Source organism: Aedes aegypti, chromosome 1, assembly GCF_002204515.2.
Source record: "Aedes aegypti strain LVP_AGWG chromosome 1, AaegL5.0 Primary Assembly, whole genome shotgun sequence".
NCBI lineage: Eukaryota > Metazoa > Arthropoda > Insecta > Diptera > Culicidae > Aedes > Aedes aegypti.
Window position 1 is genome coordinate 3,512,401 of NC_035107.1, and position 24,945 is coordinate 3,537,345.

General features: G+C 41.2%; 2 protein-coding genes and 2 long non-coding RNA genes across 5 annotated transcripts; 1 reads left to right on the forward strand and 3 right to left on the reverse strand.

Moving 5' to 3' along the window:
• Positions 1-5,434: 5,434 nt before the first annotated feature.
• On the reverse strand, positions 5,435-7,266 carry LOC110674724. Of its 2 annotated transcripts, none has more exons than XR_002499130.1 (3): positions 7,173-7,266; positions 5,625-6,080; positions 5,435-5,522 (listed from the first exon to the last, which is right to left on the reverse strand). It is a non-coding gene; the product is annotated as an uncharacterized LOC110674724 (long non-coding RNA). The 2 variants fall into 2 exon arrangements; XR_002499129.1 differs by having other exon boundaries at positions 5,625-6,099; positions 7,173-7,252.
• Positions 7,267-16,352: 9,086 nt separating this feature from the next.
• LOC5574527 (tRNA:m(4)X modification enzyme TRM13 homolog) lies at positions 16,353-17,830 on the forward strand. The gene has a single exon (XM_001655129.2). It carries the CDS (start codon positions 16,505-16,507, stop codon positions 17,798-17,800), a length of 1,296 nt encoding a protein of 431 aa, XP_001655179.1. The 5' UTR covers positions 16,353-16,504; the 3' UTR covers positions 17,801-17,830.
• A 6-nt stretch (positions 17,831-17,836) lies between these two features.
• LOC5574525 (max-like protein X) lies at positions 17,837-19,314 on the reverse strand. The gene is made up of 3 exons (XM_001655127.2): positions 18,816-19,314; positions 18,610-18,735; positions 17,837-18,539 (listed from the first exon to the last, which is right to left on the reverse strand). Exons 1-3 carry the CDS (start codon positions 18,823-18,825, stop codon positions 17,944-17,946), a joined length of 732 nt encoding a protein of 243 aa, XP_001655177.1. The 5' UTR covers positions 18,826-19,314; the 3' UTR covers positions 17,837-17,943.
• A 1,585-nt stretch (positions 19,315-20,899) lies between these two features.
• On the reverse strand, positions 20,900-23,556 carry LOC110674725. The gene is made up of 4 exons (XR_002499131.1): positions 23,198-23,556; positions 22,708-23,124; positions 21,979-22,221; positions 20,900-21,328 (listed from the first exon to the last, which is right to left on the reverse strand). It is a non-coding gene; the product is annotated as an uncharacterized LOC110674725 (long non-coding RNA).
• Between the last annotated feature and the right edge of the window lie 1,389 nt (positions 23,557-24,945).

The window sequence follows — 24,945 nt, forward strand, 5'->3', positions numbered from 1 at the left end:
GTTGTGAAATAACCCATGTAGACCAATCAAAAAAGATTTCATAAATGAATCCATATAAAAACGCCTAGAGAATGACTGGAAAAATCGCACAGTAATCTTTGAGAAATTCTTGTAGGGGTTCCAGAAAAAAAAACTAACGAATTTCTTCGAAATCTCTGAAATAAGCTTTTGGAGATTTTCTTGGAAAACTGCTGTATGAATCTTTGGAGGATATACTAGGGTTACAAATGATAAAAATTAGTGAAAAAGTGGAGTTGGTGAACGAATCTCTAAAGGAAATTGTGGAATAGCATTTTTTGAATTGTTCAGGAAGTTTCTGGTTAGGATTCACTGCGAGGAGAAAGAAAATAGTGGCTTTAGAGACAATTTTGGTTAAAAAAGATACTTTCGAGACCTTTCATTAATAATAAACTTGACTCTAAAAAGAGACCTGCTACCAGCCCTGCAGTATGTAGCTAAAAAAGCTACATTCAGCGTCAAAGGTAAAAAAAAGCTAAAATTTGGCGTGACATAATTTGTGTACTATCCCATAATTGTTAAGAGTGTATTTGGGTTCATTCCAATTATTAATTACCCAGTGCGAAATAACAGTGTATAACGAAACGTCAGAATAAATCTTTCTCTTTTTGTATCGAACGTACATCGAACCAGACGTGTTCTGAATTCGCTCTCCGAAACGCCTGAATTAAAAGGTTATGTGCTCAGTTTACCGCGTGTGAAAATTTTTCGATTCGGAACCGCAAAAAGAAATCGGTCGGTAGTGCGCGATGGAGGACGAGGCAAAAATCCTCCGGTTCAGGCCCTTTGACGGAACGGGGTTCAATAATTGGAGCTTCCGGATGCGAGTATATCTCCAGCAGCTGGAGGTGCTGCATTGTGTTGAAAAGGCAGCTGAAGAAGAAGATTTTTGGGAGAGTCCCACCAGTGCGTCGGCTGAGGTTAGGGCGGAGGCCGAAGTGAAAAAGGCTGCGCGGATAAAGCAGGATAATAAGTGTCGATCTGTGTTGATTCAAGCAGTGGCGGACAGCCATCTTGAATATGTGAAAGACAAAGTGAGTCCCAAAGAGATTTGGGATGGACTGCATGACGTGTTTGAGCGAAAAAGCATTACGAATCGTTTTTTGCTAAAACGTCAGTTGTTGTCGATGCGATTCAGTGAGGGTGAAAAGCTGCAGGAGCACTTTTTGCGCTTTGACCAGCTTGTGCGTGAAATCAAGGGCGCTGGTGCGAAAATGGAAGAAGAAGACGTTATCTGCCATCTCATGTTGACGATGCCGCAATCGTACGACGCCGTTACCACTGCTATGGAAGCGGTGTCAGAGAGGCTTACTATGGATTTAGTGCGACGTAAGTATTTGGATGTGGAAGCTAAGCGCAAGGGTCAGCGGCTGGAAGCGGAAACAGAAGAGGCTGCGTTCGCGGGAAAATCCAAAGGGAAGTGGAAGTGTTTTGGTTGTGGCGAATTTGGCCATAAGAAAGCTCAGTGTCCGAGATTCGGAGAAAACAAGAGCGGTGGCTCGAGTGGTGGTGGTCAGCAAAAGCACGGAAAGAAAACTGCAGTGCAGAAGGCAAATCTTGGTGCCAAAACGGTTTCGTTCGTGGCTGCCATGGAAACAGCTATTACTGGCAGTGTAGTTGAGGCGAAATGGTTTTTAGACAGTGGTGCCTCCGAACATATGGCAAATGATAAGTCGCTGTTCGAAAATTTGGAGAGATTGAATCAGCCGGTGATCATTCAAACGGCGAAAAGTGGTGTCAATTTGCTCGCGCATTTCAAGGGTCGTGTTGTTGCTAGTGCTCTGGTGGGCGATGAGAAGATCCGGGTAAATATGGAAGATGTTCTGTTTATTCCGGAGCTATCGTTAAATCTCCTGTCGCTGCGGCGGTTGGAAAATACCGGCAAACGTGTAACATTTTTCAATGGCTCTGTGACCGTTGAAGATGGTGATGATGTAGTGGCCACCGGCAGGCAGCTGGGTCGGCTGTACTGCATGAATCTAGTTTGTGTGAAGCGAGGAGGAAACGGAAAAGCACTAGTGACGGGAAAAGTGAGTAAGAAGACGGAGCTGTGGCATCATCGGTTCGGCCATCTTGGAAATGATAATTTGATGAAGCTTGTGAAGAAAAATATGGTAGATGGAATGTCGTTGGACAGCACTTGTGAAAAATCGGACGAGATTTTGTGTGAACCGTGTATCAGTGGAAAGCAAACGCGAGAACCGTTCCACTCTCGAACGGAAAAGCGTGCTACTCGCCCGCTGGAAATCGTCCATAGTGACGTTTGTGGCCCGGTGACCCCAGTATCGTGGGACGGGAGTGAGTATTTTGTAACGTTCACGGACGATTTCACACACGTGTCAGTAGTGTTCTTGCTGAAGTCCAAGGACGAAGTGCTTGATCGATTAGTGGAATACGAGGCGATGGCCACATCGCATTTTGGCACGAAAATCGCACGTCTTCGAAGCGATAACGGTGGTGAATACACCGGCAGTGCAGTGAAGCGATTTTGCAAGCGAAAAGGTATTCGTTTGGAGTACACAGTGCCGTATACTCCCGAACAGAACGGAGTGAGTGAGAGACTAAATCGTACGATCGTCGAAAAAGTGCGCGCGATGTTGGAAACAAGTGGTTTGCCGAAGAATATGTGGGGTGAAGCGGTATATACCGCAGTTTACCTTCTGAATCGGAGCCCAAGTGTTGCGGTCGATGGTGACATCACGCCGTACGAAGCGTGGAACGGTCGAAAACCAGATGTCTCAAAACTGCGTGTCTTCGGGAGTGAATGTTTCGTGCACGTGCCGAAACCATTGCGTAAGAAACTTGACGCTAAAAGTCAAAAGGTTGTTTTCGTCGGATATGCGCCGAATGGCTACCGTTGCTGGACCGGGAAGAAAGTGTTTGTATCACGTGACGTTATTTTTCATGAGTGTGAGTTCGGCGGATTGCGAAAAGTGGAGAATGTGGATGATACCGATATGGTGGTGATCAAAGATCGACCATCAAAGCCCTGTGCACCGGCTGATAGGCCAGGTGATCTTGAGGAGAACGGTAGTGAGCCAGATGGTGCAGTGGCTGAAGCATCGGATTCCGATGAAATGCATTCCCTTTCGGAAGATGAAGAAGAACCAGGACTGATTAGTGGCGCTAGAAGAAGCCATCGGGTAATAAACCCGCCGGCTTGGCATAACGACTATGAAGTGGACATTACAGCGTTTGCACTCAGTGCGGAAGAGTTTGTCGAGGACATACCGTCTAGCGTAGAAGAGTTGAAGAAGCGTAACGATTGGCCAGTGTGGGAAAAGGCCATTGAAGACGAACTGCAGTCGTTGGAGAAAAACGGAACGTGGAGCCTGGTGGAGTTACCCAAAGGAAGAAGATTGGTTGACAACAAATGGGTATTTAAAATTAAAAGAAACAGTGATGGTTCGATTGATCGGTACAAGGCAAGGCTTGTTGCCCGTGGTTTTTCTCAGCGACACGGATTCGATTACTCGGATACGTACTCTCCGGTTGTGAAAATGTCTACGTTGCGTGTTCTCTTGTCACTTGCCAATCAAGAGTGTTGGCTGGTACACCAGATGGACGTTAAGTGTGCGTTTCTTAACGGTGTGTTGGACGAGGAAGTGTTCATGCGCCAACCGTCTGGCTTTGAGCGGGGAGGATCACTAGTGTGTAAACTAAACAAAGCCATATACGGTCTCAAGCAAGCCTCGCGAAAGTGGAACGAACGTTTTCATGAGTTTATGAGCCGTATGCAGTTTAGAAGAAGTGAACAGGACTATTGCTTGTATTTTTGGTCTGTGAATGGCATAGTGTTGTACGTAGTGATATACGTCGATGACATTCTTATCATCGGGAATTCCGAGAAGGCTATTTGTGAGCTAAAGCGGAAGCTATCGTCTGAGTTTGATATGCGGGACCTACAGGAAGTCCGAAGCTTCCTTGGTCTAAACATTCAACGTGATCGGAAGAAAGGTGTGATGGTCATCGAACAGAAGGCGTATGTGAAAAGTGTTCTTGAGCGGTTCGGGATGATAAATTGCAAACCATCTATGATTCCGATGGAGCCGCACTTGAAGCTCGAGAAGGGGAAAGACGCCAAGCAGTTCACCGACAAGCCATATAGGGAACTGATTGGTTGCCTCATGTACCTGATGGTGACGTCTAGACCAGACATCTGCGCGGCGGTGAACTATTTTGCCGGGTTCCAATGCTGCGCGACTGATGAACACTGGGTGCACCTGAAGCGGGTGCTACGATACCTAAGGGGTACTATGGATTACCAACTCGTTTATCGCCGGCAAGATTCGCCAGAAGGACTTCTGGCATTTGCGGATGCGGATTGGGGTAACGACCCCAATGACCGGCGTTCTGTGTCGGGATTCATCATCAAGCTTTTTGGATCAACTATTGCATGGGCAACGAAAAAGCAATCTTCGGTAGCTCTCTCTACTACCGAGGCGGAATTGATGGCACTTTGTTTAGCAAGCTGCGAGCTGATCTGGGTATCTAACCTGCTTCGGTCGATTGGTTGTGAAATTGAAGAGCCGTTGACGGTCTACGAGGACAACCAGCCGTGTTTTGCGTTGACTACAGAACCTCGAAAACAAAAGCGGATGAAACACGTGGAAATCCAACATTTCTTCGTAAGGGAACTCATCGAAAAGGGTAAGTTGCGTCTTGAGTACGTGCCAACCGAGCACCAACTGGCTGACGTGATGACCAAAGGATTGGCTTCACCAAGATTCCGCACACTTCGAGATCAACTGGGATTATTAAATTGAGGGGGGATGTTAAGAGTGTATTTGGGTTCATTCCAATTATTAATTACCCAGTGCGAAATAACAGTGTATAACGAAACGTCAGAATAAATCTTTCTCTTTTTGTATCGAACGTACATCGAACCAGACGTGTTCTGAATTCGCTCTCCGAAACGCCTGAATTAAAAATAATAGCTTACGCATACATAACTGGAAGACAAATCATAAACATTCGTAGACCTTTTTTGATCCCGGTCAGGTAGCAGAACTTGTCCGGGTTGTAGGACGGTTCAAACGCATGCCGGAATTAAGTTTCCCCACCATATGGAATGTCTCACGGTTAACTGTTTACTGTTTTTTTTTTGTCTATAGCAAAGAAGCTACGATTCCCACCAGATCAGGGCCATGTCCACTTCATATAATGGTTTTTCGAATAGAGATCCGCTATTGCTCGGTCCTCGTGGCACCATCACTTCCAACCCAGGCCTTCGCGTAAAGTACGCCTCGGGACTCTACGAGTAATAGTAAGCTTTATGACCAATCGCCACATCCTTACAAATCTGTCCAATACTCCTGGAATATATTCTTTTTCTTGGTGGGATCCTCAAACCGGTCATTTTGTCCGGCGTGTAAACAAAGTGACGATAATAAATCTTCGAGCTGTTTAGTAGTGACGATGCCCGCGTAGCGGTCACTATTGACGCCACCGTCTTCTTGGTGATGCGGTAGCTGTAATCTTCAACACTCATTTTTAGCGTTTCCCTGTCAACGAAGAACACACAACGTTATGACGATCCACACAAAAAGTTTAAACCCCACACCTGGGACCTCACAAATCGGACCCGTAGGCTGGAACCAACTCACCTTCCGACGTGATATGCTGTTTAATCAATTTCCGATGGCTTAGAGAAAAAATGCCCCAACGAAATCGACTGTTGTAACTCCGAACTGTTTGACGTTTCAAAACGTAAATATCAGCTGAGCATAGGGTTATCAGCGTTGGCAGTTTTTGACATTTTATTGACATGGTGAAAATTAATTTCACCACGCATAGAGTTACCATTTTCGTTCCGCATGTCTCCAAAAGTGGTGAAAAGACCAATTTTTGAAAATTCATAAAAAAATCAAGAATGCATAAAAAGAAAAAAATCCAAAAGAAATGTTAGTTTGAGATTATTATCTTTCGAGAAAAAATACAAAACAGGTATGTTAGGTCTGGCGGAAATGGTCTATTCCGAACTTCCTCATCTCTTCATCAGCAATCATCCCTTGAACATCCGTTGCCCTAGTGGGCATCCACACGATTCCCCTACCATCGGACTGAAACGTTGTATTAATCCTGTTAATAATTAGGTTGTAATGTGTTGTTTGAGACACAACTGTACACTGAGGAAAGCAAACGTAAGACTGTCATAAGATTTGCTTATGGAATTACGACACAAGAAAAATCTTTGAAATTCATAAGACCATCGTATGGATTTCGGCAGATGTTGTTTCCATAATACACCTCGAAGGAATTTCGTAAGATGATCTTATGAACCAGCATTGACTTGATAACAAAATCCATAGATAGTCTTATGAATTACGTTCTGATCCATTCTTGGTTCCATAAGACTGTCTTGTGTAATTTGAGCTTTAGATTATAAATTTCAATGAATGAATAATACTAATCCGCGTTGAAAAATAGGTTAACCAACTTGGGAAAATCAAATTTTCATCCATTTTGTCGTGTCGCAATTCGATTAAAGCACTTTACTGTAAGCATTAGAATCGATTTGCGATACTACAAAATGGATGAAAATTCGATTTTCTCTAGTTGGCTAACCTATTTTGAACGCGAAGAAGTATATTATAGCAGCGAAACATTAATGAGAAAAGTTGTGAAGAACGCCTGAATTGGTGCAGGTTTACGTTAGGGGCGGATTAATGGATGAGGGGGGTTTGTGATTTCTTACGCGTCATACAAATTGTTTTGAATTTTCAGTCAAAAATCTTATTCTTTGGATCCAATTCCTTAATATGATCGAAACAAAGTGTTAGTTACAGCGGAATCGATGATAAATAGAAAATATTTACCCTTTGATGTATTAGAAACGGAGTCAGCCAGCGACAAATCAGCAAACACGTCCATTTCGGAAGCCATATTGAATTTCTGATAGTGAAATGGCTGTACCGAAAAAAATTGCCTCACGTGGTTCTTCACAATGATGAACAATGGGGTTCATAAGCGTTCTTATGACATTGACAATTGATTGTTATGAAAAAATTACACTTGTCTTATGAATCTCAATCTCGTCGAATGAAATACGCAAGTGTCTTATGAACCAACAAAAAAATAATAAAAAACGCATTCATTAGTGTGATCTTATGAAAATCATGCGAGATTTTTGCCTCAGTGTACTTCAAACTTACCGAAAATATGTTCAGAAAATTCAATAGCGGCTTCCGTCGAGTTAAAAGCTGTTCAGACTGCAGTTGTGGCTTCAGAAGTTTTTCTTCTTCTTCTTTTCCCTCTTATGGCGAGTCCACTTGTCAAACTATACTGCCAAGTTGTGTCAAATATCATGAAGCTCTTTTGGGCATCATACGCCTCTTACGTTTATCGAACGGATTCGTTTTTATAACGTCTTGTCAAAGTCGACATAAGTGCACCAGTCTTTCAACTGGTGATTGTTTATAAACAATTAGTGTTGTTTTTTCGATCTCGAAAAAACATCATTCGCGAGTTCGAATTTGAATACGGTTTTCTTTAATGAATTTGGCAATATCTCGGTATGTTTTAGTGTTTGCGTTTTTTAGTAGGTCTTCAGTGTTATTGCAAGTCAACAAACAGCTGTGTTTGTACCTGCTTCCCAAGTATTTTTTACATGCGAACAAGACATGGTTAACATCTTCCCTTCTCCCACATTCTTCACAGGTGTCGTCGTTTTTAAGGGGACACGGGAGACCGTGTTATTTTCCCTATCTTTCGTCTCACTCTAACAATAATCATCAAAACTTTGTGGAAGCAAATCTCGAGTTTTTGTGAACCGATGAAGCTGAAAATGTATCGGGTTGTGCACTACATATATAGAATCATAGTGATACATTTTTGCATCGATATATGGAGTGGTTCTCGGGATTTGCTTCTTGAAATGGATAGGGTGATTATGATGACGTCCCGTGCGGCCTTAAGCTTCCATTGGTATAGTTTGTCTTTCGTTAACGTGTGAAATGTTCGTAGCCTTCCTATGCTTATAATTTCGTGTGTTTCTAAGGAGCATCTGTAGAACCAGGGCTTTAATGTTGGTTTGTGGTATATTTTAAAGTGTTTTTGTCCTTTGTCTTGAGAAAGTATTGTGTAGTTTTGTGTCCATTCTTCTAACGCTTCTTTTTTAATTAAATTAAATGTATCTGAAATAGGCAATTTTGTGTATATTACATTTCTACTGTTACAGCCTTGCTTTGAGAGTTTATCGGCCTTTTCATTCCCTAATATTCCCTTATGACCAGGAACCTATTGTAGTGATATATCTTTGGAAGTTTGACTTAATTTGACTAATATTTCTTTGACTATATAATTATTTTTAAATTGTTTGTTTTTCAGGCATAACAGCCCGGATTTCGAATCTGTACAGATTACAATTTTTTCCGTGGTACTGTTATTTATTACATCGATTGCTGTATTTATTGCTGTCAATTCTACATTCATTATAGAGAGTTCTTTATTGACTTTGCTTCTCACTGTTTCTGTATCTTCTATCCAAATGCCTATACCGCAACTGGTAGATGTTTTAGAACCATCTGTGTAAATTTTAACGTAGTCTTGATATTTATTGCAGATGTATTCATTTGTGATGGCTCTTACTGTAAATTCATTCATGTTTTGTTTTACTAATTGTGGAATTTCAGTTTCTATTTTGACTGTCTCTAGTTCTTCTATAATAAGTTTAGTTTCTAATGTGACATATGTATTATTGGTTTGTATAACTATGTAATTATTTGTGTATGTGATTTGTTCTAGGAATGTGTGTTTTTTTGGTAGGTCAGTTAATTCAGTAAATTTACTTAAAATATCCAAAATTGGTTTATTGTAGGCAAAATTTTTCACCGTTTCTTTTTTTGTTAACAAATTTGCTGCCTGCCTCGGCGTACAGCACATTGATTGGCGTGGATTGTAGCAATCTTAGTGATGTTCTTAGTCCTGCATTGAAAGTTGAGTTTAGTTTTTGTAAATTGGTTTTGGCTGCACCTCCATACACTGTAATTCCATAGTCTATTTGTGACCGAATTATTGCCTTGTTTATTCTTAATGCTGTCTGTGGATGGGCTCCTTCCTTTTTCTTACAGATTATTTTTAAAACGTTTAATCTCTGCTTAGCTTTGTTTGTTATGTAGTTTATATGCGGAATATGATTTAGTTTTTGGTCTATTATATAGCCCAAGTATTTGTGCTGTTCTACTTGTTTAATGTCCACTCCTTCTAATGTAACTTTTATTTTTTCTTCTTTTCTAGGATTAAACACTACTATTGCTGTTTTTTCTGGATTGATAGCTATTTTTAGGTTTTCGAAGTATGTTTTGATTCTGTTCATTGTGATATTGGCTGTCAATTCAACTTCTTCTAAAGTTTCCCCTAATATAGTAATCGAAAAATCATCTGCAAATTGTTCTAAGATAATTTTTTCTGTCGTTATTTCATGTACACCTGCTGTATAAAGATTAAAAAGCAGCGGTGATAGTGGGCAGCCTTGTGGCAGCCCTTTATTTGAGTCTTTGCTTAGGCTACCATTTGTGGTCTCTAAAATAACTGTTCTATCATTTAAGTATGCATTAAGCCATCTAAGGATTTTGTTTGGAGTAGCAACATTGTCTAGTTGTTTTAATAGTATGCCTATATCAACCGAGTCGAAGGCTTTAGTCAGGTCTATAAAAATAGTAACTACTGTCATTTTGTTTCTTTGCGCTTCTGTGACGGTTGAAATCAAGTAATTAATACAATCTATTGTTGAGGAATTTTCTTTAAAACCGAATGAACGTGATGGTATTAGATTTTTTTCTTCAGCAAACCTATTCAATCTTTTCTTAACTTCGCAATTTATTATTTTCAGGTTAATGTTAATCAGTGCGATAGGTCTATAAGAGTCTGATTTACTTTTGTCTTTTTTAGGTTTTAATATGGGAATTATTTTACTGATTTTCCATTGTTCAGGTATATTTTCTTTTCGCCACACTTCGTTTGTCATTTCTAATATTCTGGTCAATAGTTCCGGTTTAACTCTTTTCAGTAAGTAGTATGACAGTTTATTATATCCTGCAGCTGATGTATCTTTTCTACTGTTAATGGTATTTAACATTGATTCCTTGCCTATATCTCCTGCATATCGAAGTTCATCGACATTATTGTATGTCGGTTCGAAAAGTTGTCTATCTTCCATAACAAAGTTATTTGTAATGAATTCTTTCGCTATCTCTTGGTTATGAGTTAGTTCTGAATTATCCTTATTTTTGAAATTTCCTGAAATACATCTGACTATGTTCCACATTTGTTTAATATTTGTGTTTTCGTTGATTTCTTCCAACTTTTCTTCTCGATATTTGTATACAGCTTTCTTTATTTCAATGTTAAATTCTCTCTCGGCTTTTTTGTAAATGTTTTTGTTTTCTAACGATAGATTTTTGCGAAATTGTATGTGTTTTTTATTTTTCTCTTCGTATAGCTTCTTAATTTTATCCGTCCAATAAGGTTTGATTTTCTTTTTGCTATTTGGAAAAATTTTAAACGTTGCCTTGTTTAATGCATTCTCAATTTTTTCTTCAAGGTCATCAGCATTATGTATTTCCTTAGGATTGATTTGGTGTAAGTAGTCTAAAGCCTTATTTTTACTAATTACAGTGTATGGTGTATTATTATTAAACTTGTTGTAATTATCTATTTTACATTCAATTAATTTGTGGTCTGATCCTAGATCTTCTTCACTAACTTCCCAGCTTACGAATGGTGCAATATCTGTAGTTGTTAGGGTTATATCTATGGCCGAGGCATTACAGTTTAAATCTTGCCACCTTGTTGTCTCACCTGTATTGTGAAATACTATATCATTATTTTCTAATAAGTCGCTTATTAATTCTCCTCGCTTATCAGCTCTTGTCACCGTATTATCCCATATGGGATGGTGAGCATTTATGTCACCTCCCAAAAGAACGGATTCTGATCTACTTTTTATGAAGTGAAATAAATTTTCGAGAGGTTTTTTAATACTGTTTATGGTACTTTCTGGGGGAATATAAAGAGAAATAAAAATGATAGGGTTCTTAATGTTTTTGATTTTAACTGCTATTACTTCTAAATCTACATTAGGTATGATTATTTCTTCTGCCATTAGGGTAGGATGAACAAGTATACCTGTTCCACCGTAGCCTTCGTCTCGGCATTTTTTGAAAAAATTATAATTTAAAAATTTGTATTTTTCTGAATCTTTGATCCAAATTTCTTGTATCAAAAAAATGTGAACATTTTTGGTTGTAAGATATGTTTTAATACTTTCTCTTTTCTGTAATGGTCTTAAACTGTGTATATTGATTTGTGAGATATTGAGCGTTTCGTTAAAATTAGCCATTGGAATTACAGGAGATGTTATGTTGTGATTGGGATTGCTGTGTTAATTTTATCTATTATTTTTTGTATCATCGAGCCAACTTCGATTACTAGGAGATCCGTGCTTGAATCTGAGTCCGGTTTGTCATTAACTTGCAGGACTGTCGAAAAAAAGTCGTGTAGTTGTTTGGACATTGTCTGGAGTCGTTCTGCTTCGGAGACTGCGTGCGGGTTGTTAGTGATGACACTTACTTGCTCGGGTATCTGCTCTACCTGAGGGAAAGTGTTTTTGACTATTGTTGGGTTTTTCGCTGGTTTTGATAGTTGTTCGATGATTTTGCTGTAGTCTACTTTCCTGTTTGGTCTTGATGGTACTTGGCGGAATCCAGCTACTTGTCTATTTGGGCGTTCCAATCCAGGGAATTCGTCGATAGACTCCAGGGCTGCAAACCGGTTGCTTGTTTTCGGGTACATTTCTTCAGCTTCGGCAAACGTCATTTTGTTGATCGTCCTGGCTGCGTTGATCTGTTCTCGTCGTTGTCGTTCCGGGCATTGTGTGTCGGTGGGTAGGTGGTTTTTACCGCAATTTTTGCATTTCGCCGGCATATATTGGTTGCACTGTTGATGATCATCGGAGATTGTTTTACCGCATCTTTTACATGATTCTTTTCCTTTGCACGCTGCTGCTTTGTGTCCTATTCTCCAACATTTGTTGCAGATCCTCACTGGATAGATGTATATTTCCGGTTTGGCCAGAACTCCATAGAGTTGAACAACTCTTGGAAGTTCCGAACCCTCCACCGTTATTTTGACCGCTCGCGTGTTGACCAGTTGGTCGTCTTTTTTGCGTTTTATCCTGTCGACTCGAATTACTTTCTTACTGCTGATGATTTTTTCGAAAATTTCTTTTTCCGTCAGGGAGATGGGCACGTCTTTGATAACGCCCGTTGTTTCTGTCAGCATCTTCGGGATGAAAGCTCTGTAGTTGTTTTCCCTCAGCTGTGTGGCTGAGTTGAGGATTTTTTCTGTGTCTTGTGGTTTCCTGTAGGTGAGTTTATACCTGTACTGTCCTGCCCTTTTCAGTTCGGCAAACTGGTCCAACTTCATTTCGTGTAGGAATTTTCCTACCTCCATCGGTTCCAGCAGCGCTTCTCCTTCTTTAATCGTAATTGGCTCGATGAAAATTACGTTGTATGTGTTATTTTTGATCTTGAATTCATCATTAGTGTAGTTTCCTGGTCTTTGTGTTTGTTGGGTTCTGTTTTTGGTTGTGTGGTTTGTGATGTTTTGAGATTGTGATTGTGATTCGTTGATTTGTGTTTTCATTGTTGGTGTGCGTGTCGATGAAGTCGTCTGACTTAGTGTTTGTGTCTGGTTTAGAATTTCTTTCGTGTTGTTTGTTGGTGTGTGTGGTGTGTTTGGTTGATATTCTGTACCTGATTTTGTCTTTTTCTTGTCGTTTTCTTTTTTTGATTGTTCTTCGCGTCGTTTTCTGGTCATAACCTGATTTCGTCTCGTGGTCGTCTCGTCGAAGCCCATGAATTCCGTATCCATTGGGTCTTCATCAGAAGATGGGGGTAGGGGCGTGTTTGGCCATGTCTTACCTTTATCGGGGGGCTCGGTGCCCCACTCACCTGCCGAATTCATGCTTGGGAAACAAGCATGAACCACTGTCCGTCACTTGTTTTCACACTTAACCTAGTTTTATTTGCTACACTTAAAAATACCGATTTTTTTCTCTCACTTAATGTACTAATTAATTTAAAACGATGTTTTTTCTCTATCTAGGGAGACTTACGGCTTCGGCACCATTCGACTATTATCGGCAACCAAATTTCAAACGCCAAATACACAGTATTTTCCTGTCAAAACACACCAATGAAAATATTCAGATGATTCTTTGCTCTGCCAGCTTCCCGCTGACGAGATTTACGAGACGGAACAAACAATTTTGCTAGAGATGTCATCAATTCAAATGAACACGCCTCCAAATGCGTCTGATTTGGAGCTGCCGAACAGATTCGCCTGCAGCGCTTATGGGAAAGTTGCCGAAGAGATTGAGGCTGCCGACAATAGTCACACTGACAAGAGATGTTCGCAGCGTTGTAAAAACGTTTCCAGAAAAAGAATTGACAAGTCTGTCGGTGTGAATCGATAGAGGATTGAGCAACGCATGAATGTAAACACACAGACACGTAATTTGGCTGCTGATGTCCGAGAAAATAACAAAAGAAGAACGACATCGGCTTAGACTGCCGAGAATATGTAAGTTCCCCTACTTCAACTATTCACTTTTGTCAATTTTTCTCTACGCTATAAAAGTTTTTAATAAATTTTCACTCCACGCGGTTAACCGAACAAAATGGCTTCACTCCACTTGACTTTCACTTGGCTTTCAGCTATTGTGGTACGCTCTTCTTGGCGGTTCGAGGGCGAATGTCAGAAGTTTTTAAAAATAAACAAAAAAGATCTGTCATGAAACGATCATAGTTGCCAGTTTTTGCAGTGCAACCAGACAAATGTGACATATTAATTTGATCGCTCACTCTCGCACAGTCGGCACATTTCGGCACAATTTCAAGTGAGCCGAGTTTCCCACCCCCTGGTGGAAGTGCTCATTGAACACTAAGCTGAGAAGCAGGCTCTGTTCCAGTGAGGACGTAATGTCAAGAAGAAGAATACACTACACACTTAGATTTGATTACCGAAGTCGGTAAACTTTTACTGGGTTTTTGAACAGCAGAGTAAACTCAGTAAAATTTAACATTACCGAGCAATCCGTAAAGCAAAAAATACCCATTATGTCAAAAAATACTGTCTTAGTCAGTAATATTATCAATAGAAGAATACCGGCTTTTTCAGTAAAATGAATTTTCTATATACATTGGATTACTGAATTTCCCAACTATTAAAACGATACCGAGCTTTCCTCCTCCCTCCCATCCTGTTCTTATTATGTTGGATCATGCCATCTGATTTGCCAACTGTTTCCAATTTATTGGTTATCGAAATGCTTATCCAAGTAAAATTCGACGAAAAATTTATGATGATTGTATTTTTATTGCGTATACCAGTTTTCTAATTTAAAAAACTTGCTGATTTCCTATGCGCCTTCGCGTTGTAAATGCGTCTGGCCAATACTTGTTCCGGATCTGTAACGAAATGTTTTTGCACAGATTCTTAACATAACCTCAACTATTTTGCCCGGATGATGCTGCAACACATCACCCAAGATTGTTTCGTTCTGCAGAATTCCATCATACAAAAGATATCAATAATGGACTTACCAAATCAGTTGGACGAAACGTTGAATATTGTAGTCCGTTTCCGAAAACTAGAAAAATTGATCTGAGATCGATCCTCGACCGGTCAAGAGTCTGCTGCAGGCACTCCATTGGATTATGTTTATCTGAGGAATATGTTGCGTATGCGCATTGCAATGTTTTGATTTTGTTTTACCGACATATCAGCGATAATATTAGTTTTACTGAAAATCGGTTGTTGTTTTTACTGATGATTTTAGTGTTACTGACTATATACGGTAATGTTGCAATGTTACGGTGCAGTCGGTAAGAAAATGTACTGAATTACGTTAAAAGCATAAACAAACACTGATCGTCAGTAATTTGTTAACATAATTGATGAAAACTCAGTACTTTAAGCGATTTACAGTTCAAACACCGTAAAAAAAATTACCGAACAGCGAAACCAAGATTAAGTGTATATAATTCACCTAATCAATACAATTAAAAAATAAATAATAATTAGGAATATTTTTTTGTGAAATAGTGTACCGTCTTCCATACAAATGGCAACACTGTTTTACGTAACACGCATTGGGTGGAAAATTCACAACGGACTTATCCACGGTCTTCTTTTATTCTCGATTTTCTTTTTCTTTTCCGTTCTAAATGCGGGCCGTGTTTACATAAAATCAGAGTCTATGAATGAAGAGTTGCGCGAAGAGTGAAACCAAATCTACCTATCGAACTGTCAAACCGTCTACCTATCGAGCAGCCCAGCAAAACAGATAGGGGCTGTTTTCGAAGACGGAGAAGAACAAGCATTCAAAGAAGTCTCTTCGCGCAACTCTGTGTATATAGACTCTGCATAAAATGACATCCGGACCAACATCCAGAGAAGGAATGTTCACCGAATGAACATGAAGTGGATGAATGTGCAGCGAAATCGTTCATTTTCTGTAAACATGGCCCGCAGTAGAGGTTTTCTTCCCTCTGGAAGTTGCAGCGTGACGTCATCGTGGATTAGTAAATTCTGGACAAACATTTGAAAAGGGCTCAAGAGGTCTTGAGCCTTTTTTTTGGAAACGTTGCTGTTGAGCCCATTTTAGCCCGCTCACGCAAACTAACACCACTACGAAGAAGATTAGTGTTAGCTCTTCCTGATAGCGGTATTGGTGAGTGTGATCGAGTTGAATTGGGCCCCACAGCGTCTTGCAAAGCCATTGTTTACCAATGTCGATGTGACCTTTTGAAATGTTTGTCCAGCAGTTCACTGGGCTCATGGATGAAAAGAAGAACAAAATTTTAATAAAAGAAGCCAGGTGTCCGATCTTATCTTACACGGAGACGGAATTCAACTCAATTTTGGGTTGTTTCAACGCAATTCCGTAGTTGAGCCCTATAACTCAATTTTGGCTAAATTTCCAAGGTCCCCACTAGGTAGTTTGGCTTTAATTCCATTCGAAAAATATACTCAATTTTGGGTTGATTTAACGCAAAATTGAGTTCTTTCGACCCAAACATAAGAAAAGTTGCATTTACCCAAATTTGGTTTATTGGGCCAAAGTACCCCCATTGGGTAGATGCAGCTCTCTCTATTTTTGACAACATTCGTGTGGGAGAAAGAGAAAACCGAGAGATTTTGGGTTGAAACTTTAATCGATATACTTAATTTTGGGTAAAGTAAACTCAAAAATTAGGTAAAAATATTTCTCCGTGCACGTTTTCGTGCAGAAAACTGCACGAAAACCACTTGAGTCGGCCTTGGAGCTGTCGTGTCGTTCTTATTCGAATTCTGTTTTGATTCCGATACGAAAAATCCCGTTTTGTTTTGATCGAATGCGACGCGCGATTTACCGTTCTGTCTGGTGGTCTCACTCGCGTTGCGAAACAGTCAAGAAAAAGTTTAAACCCGATTCCCCACAATGATGGATTCCGCGGAAGAACCTGTCTCGAAACGTGCCAAATCTGACGCCGCTGCTGCGGACGAGGAAGCGCCCGCCGTAAGATGTCGGCATTTTGTACAGCGGAAGAAGCGCTACTGCAAGATGACGGTCGGCAGAGGGAAGCTCTATTGTGGGGAGCATGAAGTCCACGCTGAAGACGACTCGACAGGGGAAAGACGAATCCCATGTCCACTGGATCCCAAGCACTCGATTTCGGCTGCGAAGCTGGAGAAGCATTTGAAGATTTGCAATGCTAAGCCGAAAGATCTGCCGGGGTATATTGAAGTGGGGATCAATGCCGTTTCGGATGGGGAGGACAATGAGGTGGCAAACAGCCAAACGAGTTTGAAGCTGTCTGATGTTCCGATGGATCGATTAGACGCGCTTATCAAAAAGATAGAGGCCATTTTCGACGACACCCAAATCGGGGTCATGGAAGAACTGATATTGGAGCATGAAGTATTCAAAGAGGAGCTAGGGAACGAATCCTACGGGCCACAAACGCTGAAGCATCTGATCCAGTCCGCTTCCCTGTTAGGCATCCTGAGGCGGGAGAACTTCTTCCAAAATGACGTAGCTTTCGTGGAGTTTGGAGCGGGAAAGGGTCAGGTTGCTTTCTGGTTGGCTACCGTGCTCCAGCAGTCGGATTTGAAGAACGTGAAGGTCTTTCTGGTGGATAAGGCTTCCCATCGACATAAGAAAGACAATAAGATTGAGGACCGGGAGATCATACAACGGGTCCGAGCGGATATCGGCGATCTAGTGCTGCAAAAGTTGGACGTTCTGCGGGATAGCAGGAAGATTGTTGGCGTGGGGAAGCACCTTTGCGGCGGAGCCACGGATCTTGCCCTGCGTTGCTTGATACGTGCAAATAAACATAGGCCAGAGGGTGATACTCTGCAATCCGATGGATTCGTTTTCGCTCTCTGTTGCCATCATCGATGCGATTGGAAGACGTATGCGGGGAAAAAGTTTCTTCTGGAGAAAGGCATCAGTAGGGAGGATTTCGATTTGGTGGTGAAAATGGTCAGCTGGGCTGTTTGCGGCACGGGAACCAGTCGGGAGAGGAGAAACGCTGAAGGGGACGAAGGAGATGGAATCAAGTACGGAATGACGAGAAGCCAACGCGAGGAAGTTGGACGAAGGTGCAAACGAATGCTGGACTGGGGACGAATTCAATATCTGAAAGAGAATGGGTTTGAAGCGGGTCTGAAACTGTACGCAAAAGCTGAAACGACACTAGAGAATGTATGCCTCATTGGACATGTCAAATAAACGGATTCTTTCGTAAGAAATTATCTTGAAGATGTATTCTGTGCGTAGCTTGGTATTTCCTTTATTAAAATATCCAATTTTCTATTACACAATTAGACGTCACTACAGTCAAATTGCAATTATATAAAACTCACCAAATTCCCTTATTCGCGCTTAACATCGTGTCCTTTGCTGCTGGACTGCGCCACATATTGGGAGGTGATTCCACCGAGGGTGCGATTGACCACATCGCGCAACAGGTGCGGCTTGCAGTGCTCCTCCAGCCACGGAATGACCCCGGAAGTCAGCTCGGCAAAGTCGTTCATCGGCAGCTGGTCGAACGTAACGAACATTTCGTCCATTATGGCCCGGAGCACCTGGAACTTGGCTTCATCCGTCAGGCGCGCTTCGGTCCTCCCAGGAGACTGCTGCTGCTGTTGCAGCATTTGCTCGTAGTTCTTCTGTATAATACGCAGGGCTATCACTTCCTTGTTGAGCGACGCACGGTCCTCCTCCTGCTTCTTCTTGTGCTGATGAAGAAACCCGATGTAGTCGATGGACTTTTGGAGCACCGAAGCCTTACTCAGTTTGTATCCGGAGGCATCGGTTTGCTGGCAAGTGGGCACCAGTTCCTGCAGCGAGTCGTATCCCTTCTTGATGGCATCGCGACGTTTCTGTTCCGCCTGGGTATGGGCTTCGCGGCGACGTTCCTTGTAGCTCTGGGTGCTACTCTTGTTATCACCGGAATCCTCTTCGTCCTCTGTGAACATTTTTTCGTACGATCAGGTCAAGGTCCGAATCAAAAGTGGAACTAAAAACTCGAAACTCACCTGAGTTATGTGCCGATGAGGTTGGCGTATGGACACTGCCCGCGCTCGAACAACGCGAGTACATGCTGCGATCCTTCTCCGATGGACTGGACGGTTCCATCTTCATGTCCACTTCATACTTGATGTCTTGATTGTAGATTGATGGAGAGAAAAAAAGAGGTCGATATCAAATAGCAATCCTTCCTGCCAGGCTGAACTCTACTAACTTTCTGACATGCTGGCTGCCTGCTTCCAGCTACTTCCCTCTTTGATCGCGGCAGAGGGTTTATCTTTCACTCATTAGCTGCTCCCTCAAAGATAATGCACACTGTTCAAACAACAAAACAAGAAAATTGGCCAGCCAAAGTCGATGGAGGAACAGCGGGGGATAAATTAGAGATGGAACCGGTCTAGCTTTGTTTTCGGAAAATGATGATGGCTCTCTCGACAAGCGAAGCGACACTGATAACGGCCGAACTACTGATAAGAAAAGGCCAAATTCGGGGCGAGACACACGAAGAGCAGAGGGCTGTCTGCCTGGTTGTAAAAAGGCAATCTGCTGCTGCCAGAAGCCAGATAGCGAGGATAACGAGCCAGCCAACCGCACGAAAACGACAACGACTATGCGAGACGAGAGACGAGACGATTTACGAAACGAATGGAAAGTTACTCAAACAAAACATACACGACGAAGAGAACGGGACTTTTTGGAAAGCAACCAAAACAAAATGGTTAATGACAGCTGATCGATTGTGTGCACACGCTGAAAAGGCGTAACACACAGCATGTATGCAAATCTAACGCTCATGAGTACTTATACGGGAAGGGGAGAGAGTCTGATCCGTTTGAGTTCTTTGAGGTTTTGTCTTGCTTATTTCATAAAACAGCATTATGAACATTGAAATAAAAATTGAAGAATAATAATTTAATCGAGTTTCATTTTACTTTCTGAGATAACAGAACACAACATTCTGTTGCTGCACAGTGCACACTTGTGGAATCTGAATCCTCTACTTACGCCTGCAGGAATCACAGAACCAGTTTTTCAATCTCAGTCAACCCGCATCAGTACGATCAGATTGTTGTCACCTTCAAACTTTTGTCGTAGCAAAATTGTTTCCCAAAAAGCCACGCAGTTAATAGCGGATGAAAGAGTACTATCTTGCCATGCCAACCATAGTTTTGCCGCACTTTAATAAGTCAAACAATTAATTTTGATCCGAGCAATCTTTATTATGCGAACCCACGACATAATCTTTATCTTGATCATGCTACTCGCATGACAAAAACATACTGCGATGCATCATTTGTTTATTCATGATCACTACCCGCATAACTAAGAACCATACTTCTACTGTTTCCCAAATTCTCTATAACAATTTACGACAGTATTCAAATAATTTCGCTTAACATCCAAAATAACAATAAGCTCACTTAATCGCAAACGGTTTTGACAGTTTGGGAAATAGTGATTGGATAAATAACAATGTGGGAAATAGGCGGTTAAGTTATGTAACCATTTTAAAACGCCGATTTTCGCGAACACAATTTTGCATTTACAGTTCGGCAAATAGTTGACATACCATCCATTTTATGCCAATTTTACTATTAAGCAAGCAGTACTGGTTTGGTTGCACAATAAGGAAATAAGAAAATATATAATGTATGTGTAATGATCTGTTTATAGTGCATAACAGTTTTTTTACCCTATACGGTACTGTTCCATTGTAGTCATGCCATATGAGAAGAAATGATTTAATTATAAAATGAAATAATAAAAGTCAAATAATTAAATACGTCTTACTTCAATTGGGTCCTAAAATTTTCAATGAAATCTTGTTTTTATTTAATAACACGAAAAAGCATGTTACTGTAACTACTTTAGCAATTTTTCCCGCTCAAATAATGGCTATATCATGTTTAAACTTTAATTTAAAAATTTGGTCCATAAATGAACCTTGACACTTTTGATCATGTTTGACGTTCGCTTAGTCGACAAAAACACCACAGGGGTTTTAGTTCGACCACTGGGGTTGTTCCTATCTGACATTTCGTAAGGGACACGGAAATCAAAATACACCCAAAATTTGAGTTTAAGCCAAAGGATGTGACAAAATCTAAAAAAATATTTTTTGGGCTTAAACCAACGGAAAACATTAGAAAATTGAGTAAACATGTGTTTTTGGCCTAAACTTAAGCGTTTGGCACTAAAATTGGGACAGGGCTTTAGGACCCAATTGTTCCTTTATCATTTATTTAGGCAAGTGAACATAGTTGTACATGGAAAACAAAATGATTTTATATGTAATGCATTTGTATACACATTTACGTCTAATTCTAAAATATAGAAAAGACTGGATAGGTTTATATGAACTAAATAAACGCCCAATATAAACATAATATTCGTAACATAAACTGTAATCTTTCAAGATTAATCACTAAATAAATCACGAACTTAACAGCGTTCAGCTTCGTTACCTATCCATGAATCTTCCCCAAGACCGTCGAAGTAGAATATAAAAAAAACCTGTTAGTCAATCTAACATGCAAAATGAATGGACTTTGAAAATTGAAAACGGAACGATTATTCTTAAAATATTGTTTTGAACTTCGTTGTTTGTTTCGAACTTCGCTGCATCGTGTAATAACATTTAGAGTATTTTTTTCATAACGTTCAACTGAATGGATTTCAACATCCACCTTTCGCTTGCCATTGTAGTCAGTGATACCGGTACCGTACCTGCAACGGGAAACAAACAAAAATACATTAATTGAGTTGATGATCGGTAGCTCTCAATATTGGCGTATTTGCCCTAAAATTTACGCGGCCTCCCTCTGAGGGAACTACGAGTCACACTTTTTACTTCCTGTTTAAACATATTTGCTTCGCGTTGAAAGTGGGTTAACGAACATGCGGAGTTCGTATTTTGACCAACTTCGCCGCGTCGCAATTCGATTCTCAATCGACCAATGCACGAGTTCACTAATTTGACGTTTGAGCGGTGCCGAATTCATTCGTTGCCATGGTCACATAAATAACACGGCACCGCTCGAGCGTCAAATTAGTGAACTCGTGCATTGGTCGATTGAGAATCGCATTGCGACGCGGCGAAGTTGGTCAAAATACGAACTCCGCATGTTCAAATAGTAAACTCGTGCATTGGTCCATAGTGTGCATAAACGGCGGAGGGCATAAATGCGCACTATAGCGCGGTGAGATTGGACAAAAAACGATCTTAGCACGTCGGTTAAACCATTTTTCGACGCGAAGCAGTATATGATTCTTATGGGAGAATAGCGGTGTTTTCTGGTGCTCGTCGAATTAAAGGAAGGGTGAAAATATCTATCGCCGCGCGGCGTTTACTATTAACATAATCTGACAATACTCACCGTTGAATATTTTATTGTCCACGCATGGAATCGTCAAACAAAGAACGACCTGGTTACGACCAAAATAACCCATTGACATCGGTGTTTTCATCCTTTATCATATTTTTCTGCTCCATTTTTTCCTGGCTGGAGATATTTGAACATAACTGGGTATTCCATTGGATGCTTTGTGCTCCGTACACTCGACAGCTCTGGGTGCGATCGTCTTCGTTGGTCTATATCTCAGATATGGTTTGCCAGAACCTTCATAAGATAGGGGGGTCCGTAGCCTTGAGGTAACGCTTTCGCTTCATAAGCGGAAGGTCATGGATTCAATTCCCAGCCCCTCCAAAAAATAACCCGTCCAGCCACCAGAAGACGCCGCACGGAGGACCGTGCCTAGAAGGGGGGCACATCCATCCTCCGTCAGTTTCAGATGGTGACTGAGACAAACTGACCCACTTCGCAGGCAGCTAGCCTCAAACTACTCAGGAACACGGCAAAACGAACCACCGCGAGAGCAATGGACTATGGCTTATGGAAATCGATTGGACCAACAGCAGAGCACTCTCCTACCTGCTCGGTGTGAGAGCAAAAGAGTAGAAGAGAGTGAAAGCAGATGTAAATATAGATTAGTTAAAAATAGAACTGTATCGGTAAGGAAGATACAGTTGAACTGATTCCGGCACAGTAGTGGCCACAAGCACGGAGTGCCTTATAAAAAAAAAAAAAAAAAAAAAAAAAAAAAACCTTCATAAGAGGCACCTGCCGGAGGCCACTGTTTCGCAGTCGTTGCTACCATTACTTGAACGGCAAATATGATGCACTGGAGTTGGTTCCTTCGTTGGTCGTCAACTTTTCCTTGGGTCCATCCACACGAGTCCCAGCCAATCCACGCGTACATCAGGATAATGTGGGTTGTGGGTTACTTAGCAAAGATTGGGCTGAGAAGCTGGGTACTTTTTTCGGGAAACAACCAGCATTGCAGATGCTATTTGGGAACAACACATTTTTTTACAGTAGCGTTGGGTTAGCGAGCAAGGCCACATTTCTATCGGCACCTCTCTGTCGATCGGATAAGAAAACTACAGCTGTCAGCAGAACACTTTCTCCACTTTGCTGAAACCGAGAAGTAGCGGTATAATGGAATGCTTTTTGCTCGAGTTGCTGAAAAAAAGAAAATCGGCAATGTACGTTCTTATTTACTTTTTACTGCACTGAAGAGACAAAAAATACTCACATATAATAACTTATTAGGTGTCTATCGCAGTTTTAATGCTCCAAAATTATATGAAACGATGGTGGCTGACTCCGAAAAAAATAAATTTGACAGTAACACAACGAAAAATTTGCAACGGCAATTCGATCACTAACACCATAAGGCATGCAACTGTTCACCAAACTGTTTGATATATGTAACATACAGTAAAATGCACATGTGTTTGTGTGTAGCACAAAAATCATTCCACATAAGGTGGCGTAACAATTCTACTATTTATCACGAGTTTTAGGTCCCATATTGTTCGATAATTTATGTACAATTTGATGTATTATCACTGTTTCAGATAGCTTACTGAAACCGTTATTAATAGTTTGAAGCTTTAGATTTTATATTGTTGAACTTAAAAGAAACCGTATGTAATACATTAACCACAACAGATAAAAGAAGTTTACTGTTTGGAAAATAAGACGAACTGTACTTTTCTATGCGGGTAGATTTCCATCCTTGCTGATTAACCATTTCCTTCATTCGACCGGAATATCGCGACGAGAATACACGTGGTTTTGTCAGGTGTAATATTTTTCGGAGCATCTTTCGTTTTTCTGTTTTTCGAAAGTGAATTTTTGTGCGGATAAGTTTGCGGAAGTGACTTGTGAGTAGAAGTAGTGGAGAAATGACGGGACCCGGGAACCCGGATCCGGGCGGCGGAACGCCAAAAACCGGAGAAAGACAATGGCTGACATACGAATACGAAGAGAGTGACGCGGGACCGTATCGAGTGATCGTGCAGATGAAAGAGTTACGTGATGACACACACATCAACAAGCTCGCTGTTGGAAAACTACTGGCGAAAACCAATGAGTACAGGGCAAACGTACTTAACCTCAAAACGATGGGAAGGAACAAAGTACTAGTACTGGTGAAAAATGCTAAGACGGCCAACAACATCCAAGCAGACAAAACACTGCAAGCGCAAAACTACAGGGCATACATTCCAAAACACTTCTTGACAGTGTCTGGTGTAGTTACTGGCGTTCCCCTGGAATTCACGCCAGACGAGATCCTAGAATGCATAACCTGCAATGTTCCTATTGGGCGTGACTCGTCTACACAAGTACGAGAAGGATCAGAAAATCCCAACAACAAGGATTGGTGTAACATTCCGAACCAACAAGCTGCCGTCGGAAGTGCGAATGTTTTGTTGCACGAATGTAGTCAAGCCGTTCATAAGCAAGGTAGTGTTTTGTCAAAACTGCCTTCGCTACAACCACCGTTCCAACAACTGCCGATCGCGACAGAGGTGTGAAACGTGCGGGAAGAACCACGAAGAGCAAGGTTACGAACAATGCAAGCAACCACCAAGATGTCTTCACTGCAAGGAAGAAGGACATAAGTCGGGTGACTTCAAGTGTCCCGAACGTACTCGCCAAAACAATCTGAAGGTCATCCTGGCCAAAACGAATCTGACTACACTGGAAGCGCAGGAACAGTATCCGATTTACACACAAAATCGTTTCAGCTTATTGGAAAGCATCGAAGACTACCCGACGCTAGTTGAATCGTACGCAAAAACATCGCACCCTACCAATGGCAGCCGAGTCGGACAAGGGGATAAAACCTGGCAGGCAGAACGAGCGAGGAAACAGCAAACACCAAAACGCACATCCCAGGACACTACTAACACAATCATCGGCAACCAAGTAGAGGTGTTCAACGACAAGAAACGCAAAAAGGATAATGATGAAACGACGAACGGAGTAGCACTT